The sequence below is a fragment of the Elephantulus edwardii genome, unplaced genomic scaffold (assembly GCF_000299155.1).
Source record: "Elephantulus edwardii isolate Elephantulus edwardi_28Jun2011 unplaced genomic scaffold, EleEdw1.0 scaffold00882, whole genome shotgun sequence".
Classification (NCBI taxonomy): Eukaryota; Metazoa; Chordata; class Mammalia; order Macroscelidea; family Macroscelididae; genus Elephantulus; species Elephantulus edwardii.
In genome coordinates, this window is record NW_006400632.1 from 1 (window position 1) to 17,389 (window position 17,389).

The 17,389-nt window shown below is 41.2% G+C and overlaps 1 protein-coding gene and 1 pseudogene across 1 annotated transcript; one reads left to right on the plus strand and one right to left on the minus strand.

Moving 5' to 3' along the window:
• Positions 1–13: 13 nt before the first annotated feature.
• Positions 14–647, minus strand: LOC102876069 (annotated as a pseudogene).
• Positions 648–1,259: 612 nt separating this feature from the next.
• On the plus strand, positions 1,260–15,584 carry LOC102876475 (phosphatidylinositol transfer protein alpha isoform-like; the record flags this gene model as incomplete). The annotated part of the gene is made up of 5 exons (XM_006903435.1): positions 1,260–1,271; positions 1,469–1,614; positions 5,577–5,668; positions 14,511–14,518; positions 15,510–15,584. Coding segments are annotated over exons 1-5 (333 nt in total), but the record flags the coding sequence as incomplete, so codon positions are not given.
• Between the last annotated feature and the right edge of the window lie 1,805 nt (positions 15,585–17,389).

Here is a 17,389-nt window from a genome sequence, read left to right on the forward strand (position 1 = left end):
ACACCGAGAAGGCCTGTGACAACCCCGAGCCGCAGGGGCAGGTACTCTAGGGAGCGCTCCAGCTCCATGTGCAGGAGGACGACTTGGCCTCTGGTGGCACTCCACTCCCCGGAGTTGTCCAAAACATGGCGGGCCATGTGGACCTTGTCCTCCAGAGGCAGCTGGGCCGAGATGCTGGCCTCGGCGTCCTCACGGGTCAGACTGTTCCGCTTCATGAGTCGCTTCAGCTGTGTGTCTTGGTCACAGTACACCACCACTGTGTGCTTCATGTACTTGAGCAGATTCTTGGTCTCAAAGAGCAGGGGCACATCCAGAATCACATAGCGGTTCCCCTGGAGGAAGTACCTGAAGGTCTCCTTCATCATCTCCTTGCGAATCTCGGGGTGGGTGATGGTGTTGAGCAGCCGCCGTAGATCAGCCTGCTTAAAGATCAGGTCTCCCAGAACCTTGCGGTTGATTTCACCATTCTCCAGCAACACTCCTGGACCGAAGGCCTCCACGATGCGCTGGTGGGCGGGGTATCCTGGCTGGACCACATACCGGGCACTCTTGTCCATGTCAATCACTGCACAGCCCAGCTGCTGGAACACCTGGGCCACAGAGCTCTTGCCCGAGGCAATGCCCCCTGTCAGACCCACCAGGAACATCTTGGCCAGGAAAGAGGGAGGTCAGAACACAGGGTACCAGGAGCCCGGGAGTCACGGGAGAAGAAGGCTAGAAGGACCAGTGCCCTCTGACCAGGCCCGGGACGCCGGCGCTCGCTCAATCTCGGTAGCACTTACTGGATGACTCTGGACAGGAGAGGCAAGGCCTCCTGTCCTGTTCATTTTTACACTACAGGAGTTGAGTGCATTAACTTCAGCTTTACCAGGAATCTGGAAAGTACCAGAAAGTTTCATTGCCAGTAGGACTCTGAGCTTTTCAGGATGAAGAGGGACTTAAAAAAGGGGAAAAAAGATGAATGGATGAGGCAGTTTGCAGCAAAGGTTGAAGAGTTCTCAAAAACACTGGGCAAACAACTCAGATTTTCCTATCTGTTCTTCAGCATATCGTCAGATCTGTTTAACTATATTAGATAAAGAGACTTCTAGCAACCAACCCAGATGCTGCTTTGGGACCTTACTATCAGAAACCAGCCCCAGGCAAAAGCTACCCTGGATTCTGTGATGAATATTTTTGGATGTGTGAAATTAAGTATATTTGTTCCCCTGTCTCTGTGTTGCCAGTAAGCTTTGTTGAATGATGGAAATGTGGGATGGATGAAAAGAAACGTAAGTGATAAAGAAAGGCCACAGGGCAGCATTCTCAGCACTTGGGTAAGGCCCAGTATAAAACTCCAGAATGAGCTTCTAAACGAGTGAGTCCCAGAGTAATTAAATTAAACAGTTACCCAAACTGGATTATGGATAACTGTTGAGAAGATTACGTTGAGAATAACTCGAATAACTCTTTGTTTCTGCTCCTGTAGTACCAAGTGGGGCAGCTATATTCTGTGGCTGAGGCCAGTAAGAATGAAACAGGTGGTGGCGAAGGTGTGGAAGTTCTGGTGAATGAGCCCTATGAGAAGGATGGCGAGAAAGGCCAGTACACACACAAGATCTACCACTTACAGAGGTATGTCACTCTGGCAGCAGCGCTCAAAGGTGGCCTGGTTTGAAGTGGAGATAGCGGATAATTAGGGCTACTTCCAGGTTATTATCTGGTTGCTCAAGTTATTTTACCTGTGAGAGTGGGTGTAGGTAGTAGTACTATGTTAGTTTTGTTTTATTATTTTAAATTATAAAAGTAATACATGCCCCACCAGGCTGCCAGTACTCAAAGGTCATGGGGATTGGGTGTTTTTTTTTTTTAATTTTTATTGTATTATTTTTATGTGTACTGTCAAATCAGATCTTACTGGTACAGGAGGAAATTGCTCCCTCCTTCTCCAGCAGAGCATCTGGTGGATTTGAACCGCATACCTCTGGGTTGCAGTGCTGCGTCTTGCCACTAGGCCACCAGAGCTCCCGGGGATTGGTATTTTATGGATCTTTCCATTGCCTGTGCATACACATATACACACATAAATAAATGTGTATATCAGTACATGTCAATTTCCTTTATTAAAATTTTTCATAGATGGAATCATACTATTCTTTTACTTGCTATTTTGTTCCTTTTCATATTAATAGTTTTTAACTATCAATATATCTCCCTCCTCATACACATAGTATTTTAATATTCCTTTTCAGATGTTTACAAATTGTACTGGAGTAAAAATCCTTTTGCATAAATCTTGATAAATTTGTGTCAATCTGTAGTAAGTGTATCTTTTTAAAATTCTGGTAGATACAATGAATCAGCTATAAGAGAGAGATTAGTAATTTTCTTTGGTTCAAATGCCTAAGTAATTCAGACAAAGCTTGAACTGATTTGTATACCAAAATCTGTAGCAAACCACACAAACTTACTGAATCTAACCAAAATAGTAGTATCTCAGTCAGTTAGGAATTGACTCCTACGGATTTTGAAAGCAGCAAAACCAAGCTAGTTTAAAAATTATCCAGACCTGAACAGCATAAACTTGACTCTTAATTACTGGTCACTAAATTGAACTAAAAAATAGAGAGCTCTGGTGGTCTAGTGGTAAGAAGCTACACTTCAATCCCCAAAGCGCATGGTTTGAATCCACCAACTGCTTTGCTAGAGAAGGATGGGTAATCTCCTCCCATGGCAGTTTACTACCTCTGTAAATCAGCTGGAGGGTCAGCTCTGAGTCGATTCCGACTTGGTGGCACACAACAACAACAACAAATTGAACTAAAACCACTTTTATTCTCATGTGGTGAAATTCCTGATGTAATGCAGTTTGCTGCTCTGGTGATGTAAAATGTTAACCCAGAGGTGTCCAGCTTTTGTGACTGCAGGAGTCAGGGGAAAGCAGCACTCTGTGGTGGAGGAAGCAGCACTGTGTGTGGAGGAGGAATCTCTTCCTTGTCAGTGCACTCTTTCTCTATTCTTCCCCCTCCATCCCACCTCTGAGTTGACTGACAGTCCTGACTGAGGAATTAATAGTTGATTAAGATTAACATGCCATTCACAATATGCCTTCCCCACAGTGTATTTGTATGTTAGAAAGAGATAATTTCTCAAGAGTCAGTTATCCAGTCAAAGTGGCAAAGAATGTGCTTTGTGGCCTATCTTTGTACTCTATCTTTCTTAGAAGAGAGGGTGTGAACTTTGAACAGATTCCCCAACTCCAACTCTTTCTTAAACACCAAAAACCCTAACTGTAAGAGGAGAAAAGCCTGCAGTGCTGTGACTGTCACAGCCACCTCTTTGTAAGGACAAAGATTTAATGTGGTTGTCATCGTGCTGCCCAAATCAAAAACAGGGCACCTCACCACTTTGTTTTTCCTCAGGTAAAGTCAAATGATAGTGATTCCATCTCCCTGCTATTTCTGATATTCCCATTTCTCTCCATCAGTTCTTGCATAGATTACTGCTGTTAGGCGCCATCAAGTCAGCTATGACTCAGAGTGACCCTATGAACAACAAATCTGAACTTTGGCGCTTTCCTGTGCCATCATCACAATCTCCTTCATGCCCAAGCCCATTATTGTAGTCATTTTCTGTCCATCTCATTGAGGGTCTTCCTCTTTTGCTCTTTACTTTTCACAGCTTTATGCATTCTATTTCATTTTTTACAACTTCTAGTTTTCTTACATTCATACTTTATATGTCCCGTGTTCCAGTTACTAATGGATATTTGCAGCTGTTTTATCTTGAGTTTTAACATTTCAGCAAATGAAGGTCTGAAAGCTTTTCTCCATTCATGTCATTGCAATAGACTTGACTTTGAGGAGGCAGCTTTTCCTCAGTAGTATTTTGAGTGCCTTTCAACCTGAGAGGCCCATCTGCCAGTATCAGTGTTCTTCCATTAACCATAGGTTTTTCCATGGTCTGCTATTTCAGAAGGAAAGGGCCAGTCTTGCTTCCTAATCTGGAAGCACTGTTGAAACCTGTCCACCATGGGTGACCCTGTTGATATTTGAAATACCAGTGACATGGCATACAGCATCACAGCAACACAAAAGCCACCAGAGTATGGCAAAGTGATAGACAAATGGTGGATCACTGTAGCAGCTCTTAATCGGTCTCCCTTCCACTCAGCTTCACAGGCTCTGGCTAGAAGACAGAGATATCATTCCCCAGCACAAGAGCCATAGATGGCTTTCCTTGGCCCTCATGTTACAGTACATACTCTGTCATTACATACCAGATCATCTTTGACTTCCTCTCTCTTGGTGTGTGCTCTTGCCATTCTCTGTCTCCCACCCGACCCTGAACTGAACTTCTCCGATCCTTTGTCTTATTTATTCTACACTTATTTCCTGAGGAGCTTCCACAGTCTGCCACACTTCCCCCCATGCTCTCAAGATGTACTGTTCACCTCTCCTGGCACACACTTACAGCATGTGCCTGGTTAGTTGTACTCTCACTAGACTGTAAAGTCCTTGAGGGCAATGCCATATATGTTCGTTTTCTGTATGTATCCTGGTATCCCGAATGTATAGACATACCCACTTGAATGAATGTTGAGTGACTGAACATTGAATGACTAAATCGCTGAGGAGATGCTCTGAATGGGCTCTTATTGGGGTTATACTCTCTTCTTTGGCTTGATGAGACAGCTGATGAGACAGATGGTTAGAATCTGCTAAAGCCTATATAAGTTGCCATTTAAAAATCAAGTGTGCGGAATATATGTTCTTTCATTACACCTCTTAATGTACATTTAGTTTTGTAACCTGAGGTATGAAGAGTAGAAAATATTTTTTCCTAGAAGGCATCTGGCTCTCATGTCCCCTGATTTCACCAAACATATGAAAGCAGATCAGATCATCTTGTGTCCCACTTAGCCAGTCACGCCAGTCTGTAAACCTATATTGGTATTTTTCTTGGAGATATCTTTTTTATTTATCCTTCTGTGGGAGCCAGAGCAGGTAGCCTGGAGGTCTTGGTTCTTAGAAGCTGGTAGGATGTGTGGGTGGATGTTACTAAACTACTGAGCTAGGATGTGAGGCTCTGACTAGTGAGCCTTTACATCCCAGACTAACCTGCCTAAATTATGCTGAGTGACAGAAATTTGTCACAGAAGGAAAGTTATGGTATAAGAGCACTATTATTATAATAAAAGACTGAGGGCATGTGAACACACACATAGAATGGACAAAGAGGGGAGTAAGGATAGAGAAGCTGAGTGAAGGGAAAGACAATATATAATGAAGGATTAATTATACATTATACTTAATTAGTTCCATTTATCAGTTGTAATTAGTGTTATAAAACAAAATGTGTATGAATGAATGATTGATTGAAAAATTAATAGGATTTTTAAACCTTCACACAGTAAAAATTTTTTAATGAAAAGTACATATAAAGAAGAAAAAGAGTAACCTGCTTATATCGTGGAAGCTTGCTAACGCTTCATGGAAGAAGTTAGAATTATGGCCTAAAGAGTGTGATAGAAAAAAGCCTATTGTTATCTTCTGCTCTTCTCCATTTCTCTTTATAACTCCTTTTTCTCACTATAGCAAGGTGCCGACGTTTGTTCGAATGCTGGCCCCAGAGGGAGCCCTGAATATACATGAAAAAGCATGGAATGCTTATCCCTACTGCAGAACTGGTGAGTGCAGACCTGAGTAGAAGCTAGAGATTGGGACTCCACATGAACCAGAAGTGTAGTTAAGAATGTCGGGGGCTGGGTGATTCAGGACTTTGGGTTCCATATTCTTTCTAGAGTAAGTCTAGGGAGCTCTGGTGGCCTTAGTGCTCTCCCATCAGGCCAGTTGTGTTACTGTCCACAGCAGAGCTGGCAGCCACCTGAATGGGCACTATCATGTTGTCATGGCCTAAGGTAGCCTAGAACCCCTCTTATTTGGGAATAGTGTGATCATTTGAAGTGTGTTTGCTGATTGCAAAAGTAATGTTCTCTGCTTGCAATTTACAAATATATAAAAATAGAAAAGAATAATCAGAAATTCTTCCACTAAGATTTATTGCATTTTTATGTAGTCTTTTTCTGTATGTGTGCATATATATAGTTATATACATTTTTAAGACAAAATTGAAATCATACTAAATTACTCATTTTTATTCAGGAGAGAACATTTTCTATGTCACTAGGTAGGTTTGGTTGTTTTGGTGTGTTTTTTTTAATTAATAGCTACATATATCCATTGTTAATTTGTTGTGGTCTTTTTAAAACAGTTCCCCCAGTAGATAGGAATATTTCTGTGTTAGTATGTTCTGTTCGTGTTTGGGTTGAAGAGCAGTGCTGAGATCCAGGGACTCTTGAGAGGCAGCCATAAGAAAAGCCTGTGGGGTGACCTTCTGGCCTGGAAAAGGCCAGACCTTCTGGCCTGGAAAAGGCTAGACCTGAACAAGAGAAAGCAGCTGTTGTTGAGGAAAGTTGAAATATGACAATTTTTAAGACAAAGGATCATAGTTATTCCCAAATATATCACGTGTGTGCGCTTGCGCAAAATATTGAGCATGGCATGTTCTTAAGGAGTAAAGCCCGTAGGACTCCTGAGAGCTCTGAGCCCAGGCTTACACTGAACGGGCATTGTTCAAGAGTTGTAGGGTGTGGAGGGTAGAATTAATTTCTTAATCCTGGCCAATTTTTTACATTGATTTTCTGAAAAGAAAAGGAAAGATTTGAGTTTCTGTGTAGAATTTTTGTTCTAGTCTAGACATTCTGGAGCCTGTTTGATTAGTTCAGATTTCCTAGCTCTCTAAGATTCCTAGATCTCAAAGGCACCTAGGAGTAGATGTCAGTCTGATTGATCCATGTCTCAGAGGGGTCCTTGGAGGTCCTCTGGAACTTGACTGTTAGGAGGGACTGGTTTTCCAGCAACCTCCATTCTGCTTACTTGTATTATTTCATTAATTGGGATGTGACGTTACCAAGAGCCCTAGTGGTGCAGTGGTTTATGAATCTGCTGCTAACAAGAAGTTGGTGGTTTGAACCTGTCAGCCACAGGAAAAAAAATGCTTCTTTAAAGATGTATGATCTAGGCAACTATATGGGGCAGTCCTGCTCTGTCTTGTCGAGTCACTGAGAATTGGGCTCAGTTAGGATGGTTTATTTTGGTTTGGCACTCCTTTAATTGGCACAGTCTGTAGCATGTTACACTGCTAACCAAAAGGCATTGATTGCATCCCCAGTAGTTAGTATCTACCAATGCCTTTGTCAGAGAAATATGGATGGTCTCTTACTTTTCAGATTTACAGCCTAGGAAACCCAGGAGGGCGTTGCTGTCAGGGCTTTTTGTTTTGTTTTTGTGATGGCACCTGATGGAAATGCTCTACCTATATGATCCTTATCCTGTGGACTTTAGGAATGACTGACGTCTAGAACACAAGGCTCTTTCCTGTCCTTCATGGCCACACAAAGGTTCCTTGACTCTGGAGATGAACAGTCATTGGTAGGCCCTGGGGAAGGAGTGTGTTTTATTGCTGTAGTTAAAAAGGCAAACACCACTACTTCTTAAGCATCAGGCAGGAAATGTTAAATTCTTAGAAACAAGGCGTGTGCACCCTTTCTTAATAGTGTGTCATTTGTCTAGGTGTGTCTAATCTAAGGCCAAAGGTGAATTTTCTTGATGTCTAAGAGGAGTGTGTACTGAGCATGCGTTGTAAGAACCTTAGCCAGCTTGGCATAGAGGAGGCAAACAGATAGGGTGAACGTCTCCATTCCTGGGGCAGGGCTCTGGGTGCAGACCTTGTGCCAACTGAGATGCCACTTTTCTCTGGGTAGTCCTGGGGAGAAGAGAGTGTGCCACTGTTGACCTGGGCTTTTTTTTACACAGCAAATACTATTTCACATTGTCCTGACCCTTCACCTAAAAAAAAATTATTATACTTTCTACATAGTCCATGAAGAAAAGATACAGAAAAGTTTGATTTTGTAAGTGAATGTTGAGCTCTCAGTCTGAGCCCCGCTTCATATGAAGGAATATGTTGAATTTTAGATCTTCTCAGTTAGACGCTGCCCTTTTATTAAAATAAGATAGAAACAGGCCTGGGGCGAGCTCTGGTGGCCTAGTGGCAAGAAGCTGCACTGCAGTCCCAGAGGTGTGCGGTTCAAATCTACCAGATGCTTTGCTGGAAAAGGAGGAACCATCTCCTCCTGTACCAGTCAAATCTGATTTGACGGTGTACACACACACACACACACACACACACACTAAAAATAAAAGAAATTAAAAAAAAAAGAAACAGGCCTGGAAAACCTGGGCACTGATGAGGAAGAGGTGGTGTGTTCAGACATTTTTGTTTGACCTAAGGAAATTGGAGTTTGAGGTGAGATGGAGGACAGTATGAAATAAAATCCCCCATACCTTTGGGAAAGATCTAACCTTATTCTGAGAAGGCCTTGTGGCACAGCAATTAAGAGCTCACCTGTTCACCAAAAGGGTCATTGGTTCAAACTCATCCTACTCCACAAGAGAGATGTGTCATAAAAATTTTGTGAAACACTTCTGTTTTGTCCATTTTATAAAATTGCTATGAGTCTGAATTGAGCCATGGGTAACCTTACTCTGAGAGAGGGAAAATGGATTTGAAATGCCCTACTGATTATCTGTCACTTCTTTGTATCTTCTCACATTGGTTTTTTCTTCCTTAAGATGATGAGTTGGTCAGAACAGGAGGTGGTGAGATTAGGGTTGGTCCTTGAATAAAAATGGAAAGAGAAGAGTGATTCTGTACCTTTTTCTTCCACTTATCCCCCTAACCTTAATCCTTGGTTGCAGTATCACTGCACCTTTGTTTTAAAGTACTTTGTAATTGTCTCACCTGGACAGCCTTTATTCTACTGCAGAGGGCTTCCCAAGCCTTCAGTTTAACTAGAGTTGTGATCTGAAGAAAAAGGGGATGCTGTAAATGCATGCAATGTGTTTTGAGAAACCTAGAGTCTAGAGAAGGTTTGAGGAAGGGTTTTTGCACGTCTAGATTAGCAGTAAAGGCCAGGGAGGGTCATCATCCTCATAGGTAGATTAAAAGAACTCATTTGTCAAAGTGGACTGCTCAGGGCCTTGTATAAAACTCCTAAATGGCAGTCAATGAAATGATACTGAAATATAAAATTACTAATGAAATCAGATTTTTTTTTTCTCTTTGCTGGTTTAAAATGATTTTTTCTTGTGCACACTTTTACATGGAAATGAAATCAGAATGCCATGTGTTGACTTACAATGAAAAATACATAATTAAGTCGATCAGACTTTTGTGTTCATTAATTAATACTTTCTGATCATACAGAACCAAATTAGAGGTGGTTTAATAAAAATTTTAAAAAGAGGGAGATGGTTGCTTGAAGAACATGAACACAGACTGATGATTGTGAACTCAGAATAATTCGAGAACCTTAGTAACTGGTGTCATCAGACCAAAAATAAAATTTATGAAACCCAATTCCATCTCCCTCAAATTGACTCTGACTCCCCATGACTCCATGTGTGTCTGAGTAGAACTGGGCTCCTGAGGCTTTTCAAAGACTGATTTATGTAGATCACTTGATGGTCAGTCCTTTTTCACAAGGTCCTCATAGACACACTTGAACCTCCAACCTTTTGGGTAGTATCTGTGTTAACTGTACCTCTCAGGAACCCAAAACCAAATTGGCCAAATACCTGGAGATCTCCCCTTTTGGCCTCTTTGGACTTCTTTCTGATTCATGCTATTACATGATTACATTAAGGATATCATCAATTAAGAAAGCGAAACTTATTAAAAAGACTACAAAGAAAGAAAAGACTAGAATGTATGTAAGAAAATTCTGAAACTTACTGTAGGGTATAGAGAAGCCACAGCAAAAAGACTTGCTCTTGAACTTAGAATAACTAAAGTGAATGGAAAAATTATAAAATAACAGAAGTTTTCAAAGGATCACGCAAGAATATAAAGTATTATGATGAAATGTGCAAAAACCTGGAGTTAGAAAATCAAAAGGAAACACATTCAGCATTTCTCAACTTGAAAGAAATGAAGAAAACAGTTCAGGTTTAGAGTTACAATATTGAAGAAGGATTCTATGGATGAAATACAGGAAAAAATCAAAAAGAGCTGAAAAGATTATACAATGTGAAGGGCTTGGGGATGGTGGCAGCTGACTTCAGCGAATTCCAAAAACAGGGAGGAGTCTCCATCAATAGTATCAGCTGCACAAAACTGATTCCTATGAGGCCAGACATACTCTCCATGCTTCTGCACCTACTCCTGTCAATCCTAACTCCGTCTATTCCTCCCACGGCTCTCGTCACTATACTATTAGGTTCATTAATCCATTGCTATGGCCACGGAAAACTCACAGGCAGTACTCATTATTATGGGGCTTATTGGGAAAATGACAGGTTACAATTTAGGTCAGCAACACTCAGGATACAATTCTTTAGTCAGGACAGCTTCTTCCCAGGTACACTTGAAGATAGGACTCCCTATAACTTTCAGCTTACTGGACCCAGCCTTGAGGATCTGCCAGTGTTGCTGTTTTAGAGCTGTTTTAGCTCTGCGTGCCATGGCGATCTCCCACTTCCTACTCCCTCACCCCTGCCACTTTGTCTATACATAAGCCCTCAGCTCTGGATCCATGAGGTGGCGGTTATAGTTCATCTCTGTCTCATACCAGTCTCTGATTCTTCACCACCTGTGCTACTTCTACTCTGGTCTGAGTCTCCATCCAGCACAGGAGTCTCTGGCCCACAGAAGCTATTGCACGTTCTTTCCATTTTCTACCTCTAAACCTGTTCTGTTTAAGCCTAATAGAATGGCAAAAATGACCAATCCCCTCATTATTTTTTTCCCACTAATTTATTTACAAAATTCTAATACAAATTTGAACAAATTCTTTCAGTTTCCCTCACCCTCCACCCATCAAATTGTGCAACTCAATGATTAATCCTCCCTTCCCCCTGCACATCCACATCACTCTGCTTCCAGCCTCTCCCATCCCTCCTAGATCCTTATACTCCTTCTATAGTAATGGTCTTACACAATATTTATCCTAGTGGGACTGAGTTAGTTCACTCAGGATAATGCTCTTCAGCCCCTCCCAAGTTAGGTAATAATTTACAAAGTTATTGATCCTGCATGCTCCATAGTATTCCATTATGTGAATGTACCATAATTTCTCAATCCATTCATTTGTGGTTGGCATTTGGGCTGTTTCCATGTTCTTGCAATGGTGAATAATTCTGCTGTGTACGTTGGTGTATAAATCTCGGTTTGTGCCTCAGTTCTCATATTCTAAGGGTATATTCCAAATAGTGGAATAGCTGGGTCATACGGAATTTCTATGTTCATCTTTTTGAGGAAGCACCAAACTGCCTTCCAGAATGGTTTCACCATTTTACAATCCCACCAACAATGTATAAGAGTTCCTTTCTTGCCATATCCTCTTCAACATCTATTACTTGCTGCCCTGTTAAACTTGTCACTCTTACTGGAGTGAGATAATACCTCATTGTGGTTTTGATTTGCATCTCTCTTACTGCCAGTGATTTGGAGCATTTCTTCATGTGTAGTCTACAGGCATTATTTGCATGTTCTCACCCCAACGATGCTACTTACATTATTAAAAAGCTATCCAGTCCCCTTGATGGGTTCACAAACACCCCAGATTTGTTCAGTCCTGCTACCCAGCTGTAAAGGAGCTCTTCTGGTCACCTAGTGGTAAGGAGTTGCTCTTTCAGCCCAAAGACAAGTAGTTCTAATCCATCATCAGTCATTCTGCAGGAGAAAGATGTACAGTCTCCTCTCATGTTATTTACAGCCTCTGAAAACCCACTGGAAAATCAGCAGTGAGTTGGTTCTTAATTGACAGCACATAAAAATAACAACAGTTCAACCATGTAGTGAAAGCTAAAGGCAACAACTAGAAAAGCTATATTGAATAATGTTTTATTAAGACACACAAAATCAGCTGATGTTCAACCATTTTAGGAGCTAAGTAGTGTGTGATCCAGAACTGAATGTATGGAAGGAAGAAGTGAAAGATGCATTGAAGACATTGTCGAAAGCACAGCTCTAGGAAGTGACAGAATAGATCAACAAATGGATGCAACTCTACAAGTGTCAAGAAATCTGGTAGACAGCTGCCTGGCCAACTGACTGGAAGAAATCTGTATTTGTCCCTGTTCAAAAGAAAGGTGATCAGATAGAATGCAGAAAATATCAAATAATATTATTAATATTCCATGTAGATAAAATTTTGCTGAAAATATTTTAAAAATAGTTGCAGCAGTTCATCCATAGGGAAATGCCAGATATTCAAGCCAGATTCAGAAGAGGATGTGAAAGGAAGGATATTATTGCTGATGTCAGATTGATCTTGACTAAGAGCAAAAGATCCCAGAAAGATGTTACTTGTATTTTATTGACTACTCAGATGCTTTGACTGTGTGAATCTTGGCAAATGTACAGTTGATTAATATGGTGAAGGAAAGTTTCAGACATATAATTAATGTCCATATACATAGACCAAAAGGCAGTTGTTTGAACAGAGCAAGAAGATATTGTATGGTTTAAAATCAGGAAAGATGTGTGTCTGAGTTCTGCCTTTTCACCATACTTTATTCATTCTGTGTCTGAGCAAATAATATGGGAAATTAGGCAATGTGAAGAAGAACATGACATCAGGATTAGGAATACTCATCAATAACCTACATGGTGCAGATGACACAATCTTGCTTGCTTGAAAGTATAGAAGACATCATGTAAGTGCATGATTAAGATCAAGGACAATAGCCTTCAGTGTGGATTACACCTCAGCTTAACACAAAAGTCCTCACAACTGAAACACTAAGCAGTATGCTAAAAGGAGAATTAATATAAGTTGTCAAGGATTTCATATTACTCAGGCCCACAATCAATGCCCTTAGAAGCAGTGGTGAAGAAATCAAATGATGTATTCCATTGAGCAAACTTGCTGCAAACGATCTCTTTAAAGTGTTACATACAATATTTATATGTCACCTTGAGGGACCAATGTGTACTTGATCATGCATGATATTTTCAGTTGTCTTAATGCATGTAAAAACAAAACTACACAAGGAGTAAAGAAGATCAAAGAAGAATTGATGCCTTTGAATTGTTGTGTTGGCAAAGAATGTTGAATATTCATACCATGGACTGCCAAAAGAATGAAAAATTCTGTCTTAGAATAGGTGCAACCCTTGAGCGTTCCTTAGGAGCAAAAAATGGTGAGTATTTTATAAACTAGTATTAGCAAAAAAGAGGAAGACTCTCAAAAGATGCGTGGTTGAAGTGACCAATAGTAGGCCTCAAACCTAGTAATGATAATAAAGATGGCCCAGAAACCAGAAAGTGCTTTGTTCTGTTGTACATAAAGTCACTGAGTTGGAACCCACTCAACATATCCAACAACAACATACCCATCATTTGATATTTTTTGTTAACATGATTTTATTTAAGGCAAGAACGTGGTCAGCTGTTGTTGAGTGGGTTCTAGTTCACAGTGACCTTCCATTGGCTTTTCGAGGCTGTAAAGCACAACCAAAGGAGATTGCCCATCTTTTCCCCTTGGAACCCGTGGTGGATTGTGACTCTCAGAGGTGAAGTCTATGTGTTAGCAGCTCAGCTCTCTTGGGACCACACTGCCCGCCACCAGAGCTCCCTGAGAGGACAGTTCTTGAGATAGAAGCCATTTGATAGCGTTCTTTATCTAGCAATGACTGACAAATATATTTTGTTGAATGTGAGAGAAATTATTGTCATCATCTTGGGTCATTCCTGTAGATGGTGGATATTAGCCTTTATATTTCACCTTTTCTTCATTTCAACCTCAGAAATGACCTAGTTTCAGTTTTGGAATTTGACTGTCTGACCCGTATTTTTTCCAGGCTCAGCAGTATGACATTTATTGGAAATGGAGATGGTCCCTAAATTCACATGATATGGCATGAACTGGGCTGTTGTCAGGAGGAGAGTTTGTCTGTCCCCAGTGATATAAGAGCCACAGTCATTTTCTCTGATAAATAATTGAAGTGCTCTTTCCGAGGGGGTCTTGTTACAATGAGCAGGAGTGCCAAGGGTGAGAGGTTTGGTTACAATGCGAAGAAGGATGTGGAGGGCAGATACACAGCCTGGCCTGAAATGCCCCACCCTGTTCACGGGGCCCAGTGATGCTCTGACAGTGGAGGGGTGGATCACAGTGTTTCCACTCGGCAGAGCTGTCCCTTTCCCAGCCCGGCTGGAATTAATCCAGAGAAGCAGACAGTGGCATCACTTTAATTAAATTCTAGATTTAGTCTTTTGAGGCATTTGCATCAATGAGAGTTGCTGAGTCCTTGCCTTTTGGGGCTTGGAGGTGCCTAGAATAAACTCCAGAGAAGGGGGAATTCTGCTATTCCTGGTCACTTGGGGGAGGGAGCAGAGATTTTTTTCTTTTTTTCATTCTCACTAATCTTTATTTCTCTTCTTTCCATGTCTTTGCCTTGGAGCAGTTATTACAGTAAGTATTTTCAATGGGATTGGAATTGTAGAAGATTTGTAGAAAAATAAAACAGGGCTGTCCTTGAGGATTCTGAATATTCTTAGTTTGGGGTGTATTTTGGAATTACTGGTGCTTTATTCTTTTAGCCTTAGTGAGGAATGTGTTCATGGGTGTGATGGCCTCTTGCTTTCGGCAGCGTTAATTAACATTACACCCTCAAAGTGCAGCAGTTAAGACCCCACTGTCCTTGCACAGGGTTGCAGATGTACACAAAGGCTTGAGCCCTCCCCTGTGCCTCCCAGGTCCTGCTTTCCCAGGGTTACACAGGACTTCAGTCAGCTGACCTTTCACACTTGAGCATCTTTTGATCCCAGTCAGCACTGACCTTTGACTTGTAAAGTCATCAAGGTTTCTTTTCCATGAACAGCCCCTGTCAGTACCCCTTCTGTACCCTTTCAGCATCCTTATCCGAGTGCTTTATTTCCTGCTAGGAAATGTGGTTGGTATCTGGGATAGTAATTCCTGCTTAAGTGTTAATTTGATCAGTCCTCTGGCAATCTCCTCCCATGCCGTTTACAGCCTCTGAAAACCTGCTGGTGGTCAGCTATAGGTTAGTTCTGACTTGACAGCACACAGAGAGGTTAAATTCCAAGAAGAGTGTTTCCAGCCACAGCAAAAGGGGAGTAGAAGGAACCAGACAGACCTGTATTTGAGGTCTGGTTTTGGCATTCATTTGTTACTTCTGTGGCCTTTGACAAACTTTTCATTTATTACCTCTATGGCTTTTGACAAATCACTAAACCCTTTGACCTAGCTTTCCTCATCTTTGAAATGAGGGTGACACTAGTACAGTCCTCACAGACTGGAATGCAGAAGGTAAGACATGCCCTGGAAGGTTCATTGTGATTGTGAGACAGCCAAGGCCGCCGACTGACTGCCAGTAACGGGAGGTGGTTATTCTCTCAGTGTGAACGTGGTAACTCTAAGGCATTTCATCTTTCCTTTCCAGAATGAGTACATGAAAGAAGACTTTCTGATTAAAATTGAAACTTGGCACAAACCAGATCTTGGCACCCTGGAGAATGTAAGTAGCACTTCCCAAGGACTTCCAGGCCCCAGACTGGGGTCTTGAGGCTTCTGTGCTACACTCTCTGCCTTGAGGCTCTCCCGATGGTTTCCTCCCTCAAGAGGAAGGGAGTGACTCTTGCCTCACCCTGTCATGCCACCACAGGGTTACTAATCTCAGACTGACAAAAATATGATCTCAAGATTCCTTGAGAGCCTTCTTAGGATCTGCAGATTGTTCTGAAATGCAGCTTCTGGTACAGAGGAATTGTATTTTGAAACCTCTAAATTGTGACCACTGGAGAGGCCATTTGGCCAGTGACTGCAGAACTTCAAATACACTTGTGCATCATCCCAGCGATTTCACACCTAGGAATTTATTATACATATATATGATCTTAGATTTGTGAAATAACATATGCAGGGGCATTCATTGCAGCATTCTTTGGATAACCAAAAGTTAAAGTCAATGTAAGAGCCAATCAGTTAAATTATAGACAGCCATAGAGTGGAATACTAAGCAGGCATAAAAAGGAACAATGTGGGAATAGTCTTCAAGCTGAGTAGTTCAGTGACAAGAGAAAGATGCAAAACAATGTATCTGTGTGCTACCCACACACATGACTATTTATATGTGCATTGAAGCTGTGACGGTGGCTGTTAGAGAGAGGGGACCAGGAGACAGGCAAGAGGACAAATGGCTTCAATACTTACTTGACTGTGTATCTTAATTTTGTACCTGAGAACCACCTTATATCCTATTTAAGTTGATTTGTTTTTTTAAAAAGTCAAACTCAGCAGTATTTGATTATGCAGGGAAAAAACTTTTCCATGAGTTTTTCTGTCTTTATAAAGGAGGATCTAAAGAAAGAACATAAGTGCTATGGGTGGTACAATAGGGCAGCAAACAACAAAAGCTGGTGAGGTTGTGCAGAGATTAGAACTCTTATTCCCTACTGGTGGGAATGTAAAATCATACAGCCACTAGGAAGGCAGTCTGGCGCTTTCTTAAAAGTTGGAAATAGTGCAACAATGAATGAATGAAAACCCAAAATCTCTGTAAATGTTCACTAAAACTAACAAAATTTAATAATAATAAAAAAAAAGTTGGAACTAGAAAAAACATTTGACCCAGGAATTCCACTACTAGGAATACACCCTGAAGAAACCAGAGCCGCAACTCAAACACATGTATGCACACCCATGTTTATTGTTTTGTTATTCACAATAGCAAAGAGATGGAAGCAGCCCAGGTGCCCATCAACAAATGAATGGATAGAAAAACCGGTACATTCATGCAATGAAATATTATGCCACACTGAAAAACTGAACTTTTTTTTTTAACTGAACTTTTAAAACTACACATGGGTGAGCCTGGAAGACATTATGCTGAATGAAATATCTCAGTCACAAAAGGACTAATACTGCTATTATAAAATAGGACTAACATGGGGATTGGAGGGAGGATAGATAGATAGAAAAGAGTGGATAGATAATGAGTACTGCATTGGTACAGAGGAGTGGAAGGATAGTCTGAAGGGAATGTATAATTAGGCATTATATGTATGACGACAGTCTGAAATAAGAGGTGCATTGTAAATTTAACTCAGGGAGGGGGAAGGAAAATGTGAAACAATGAATGAATGAAAACACAACCTTTCTATAAACTTTAATTAAAATCACAGTTTAAAAAAATTCAAAAGAGGGGAGCTCTGGTGGCCTAGTGGTAAGGAGCTGCAACTACAATCCCAGAGGCGCGCGGTTCGAATCCACCAGATGCTCTGCCGGGGAAGGAGGGACAATCTCCTCCTGTACCAGTCAGAT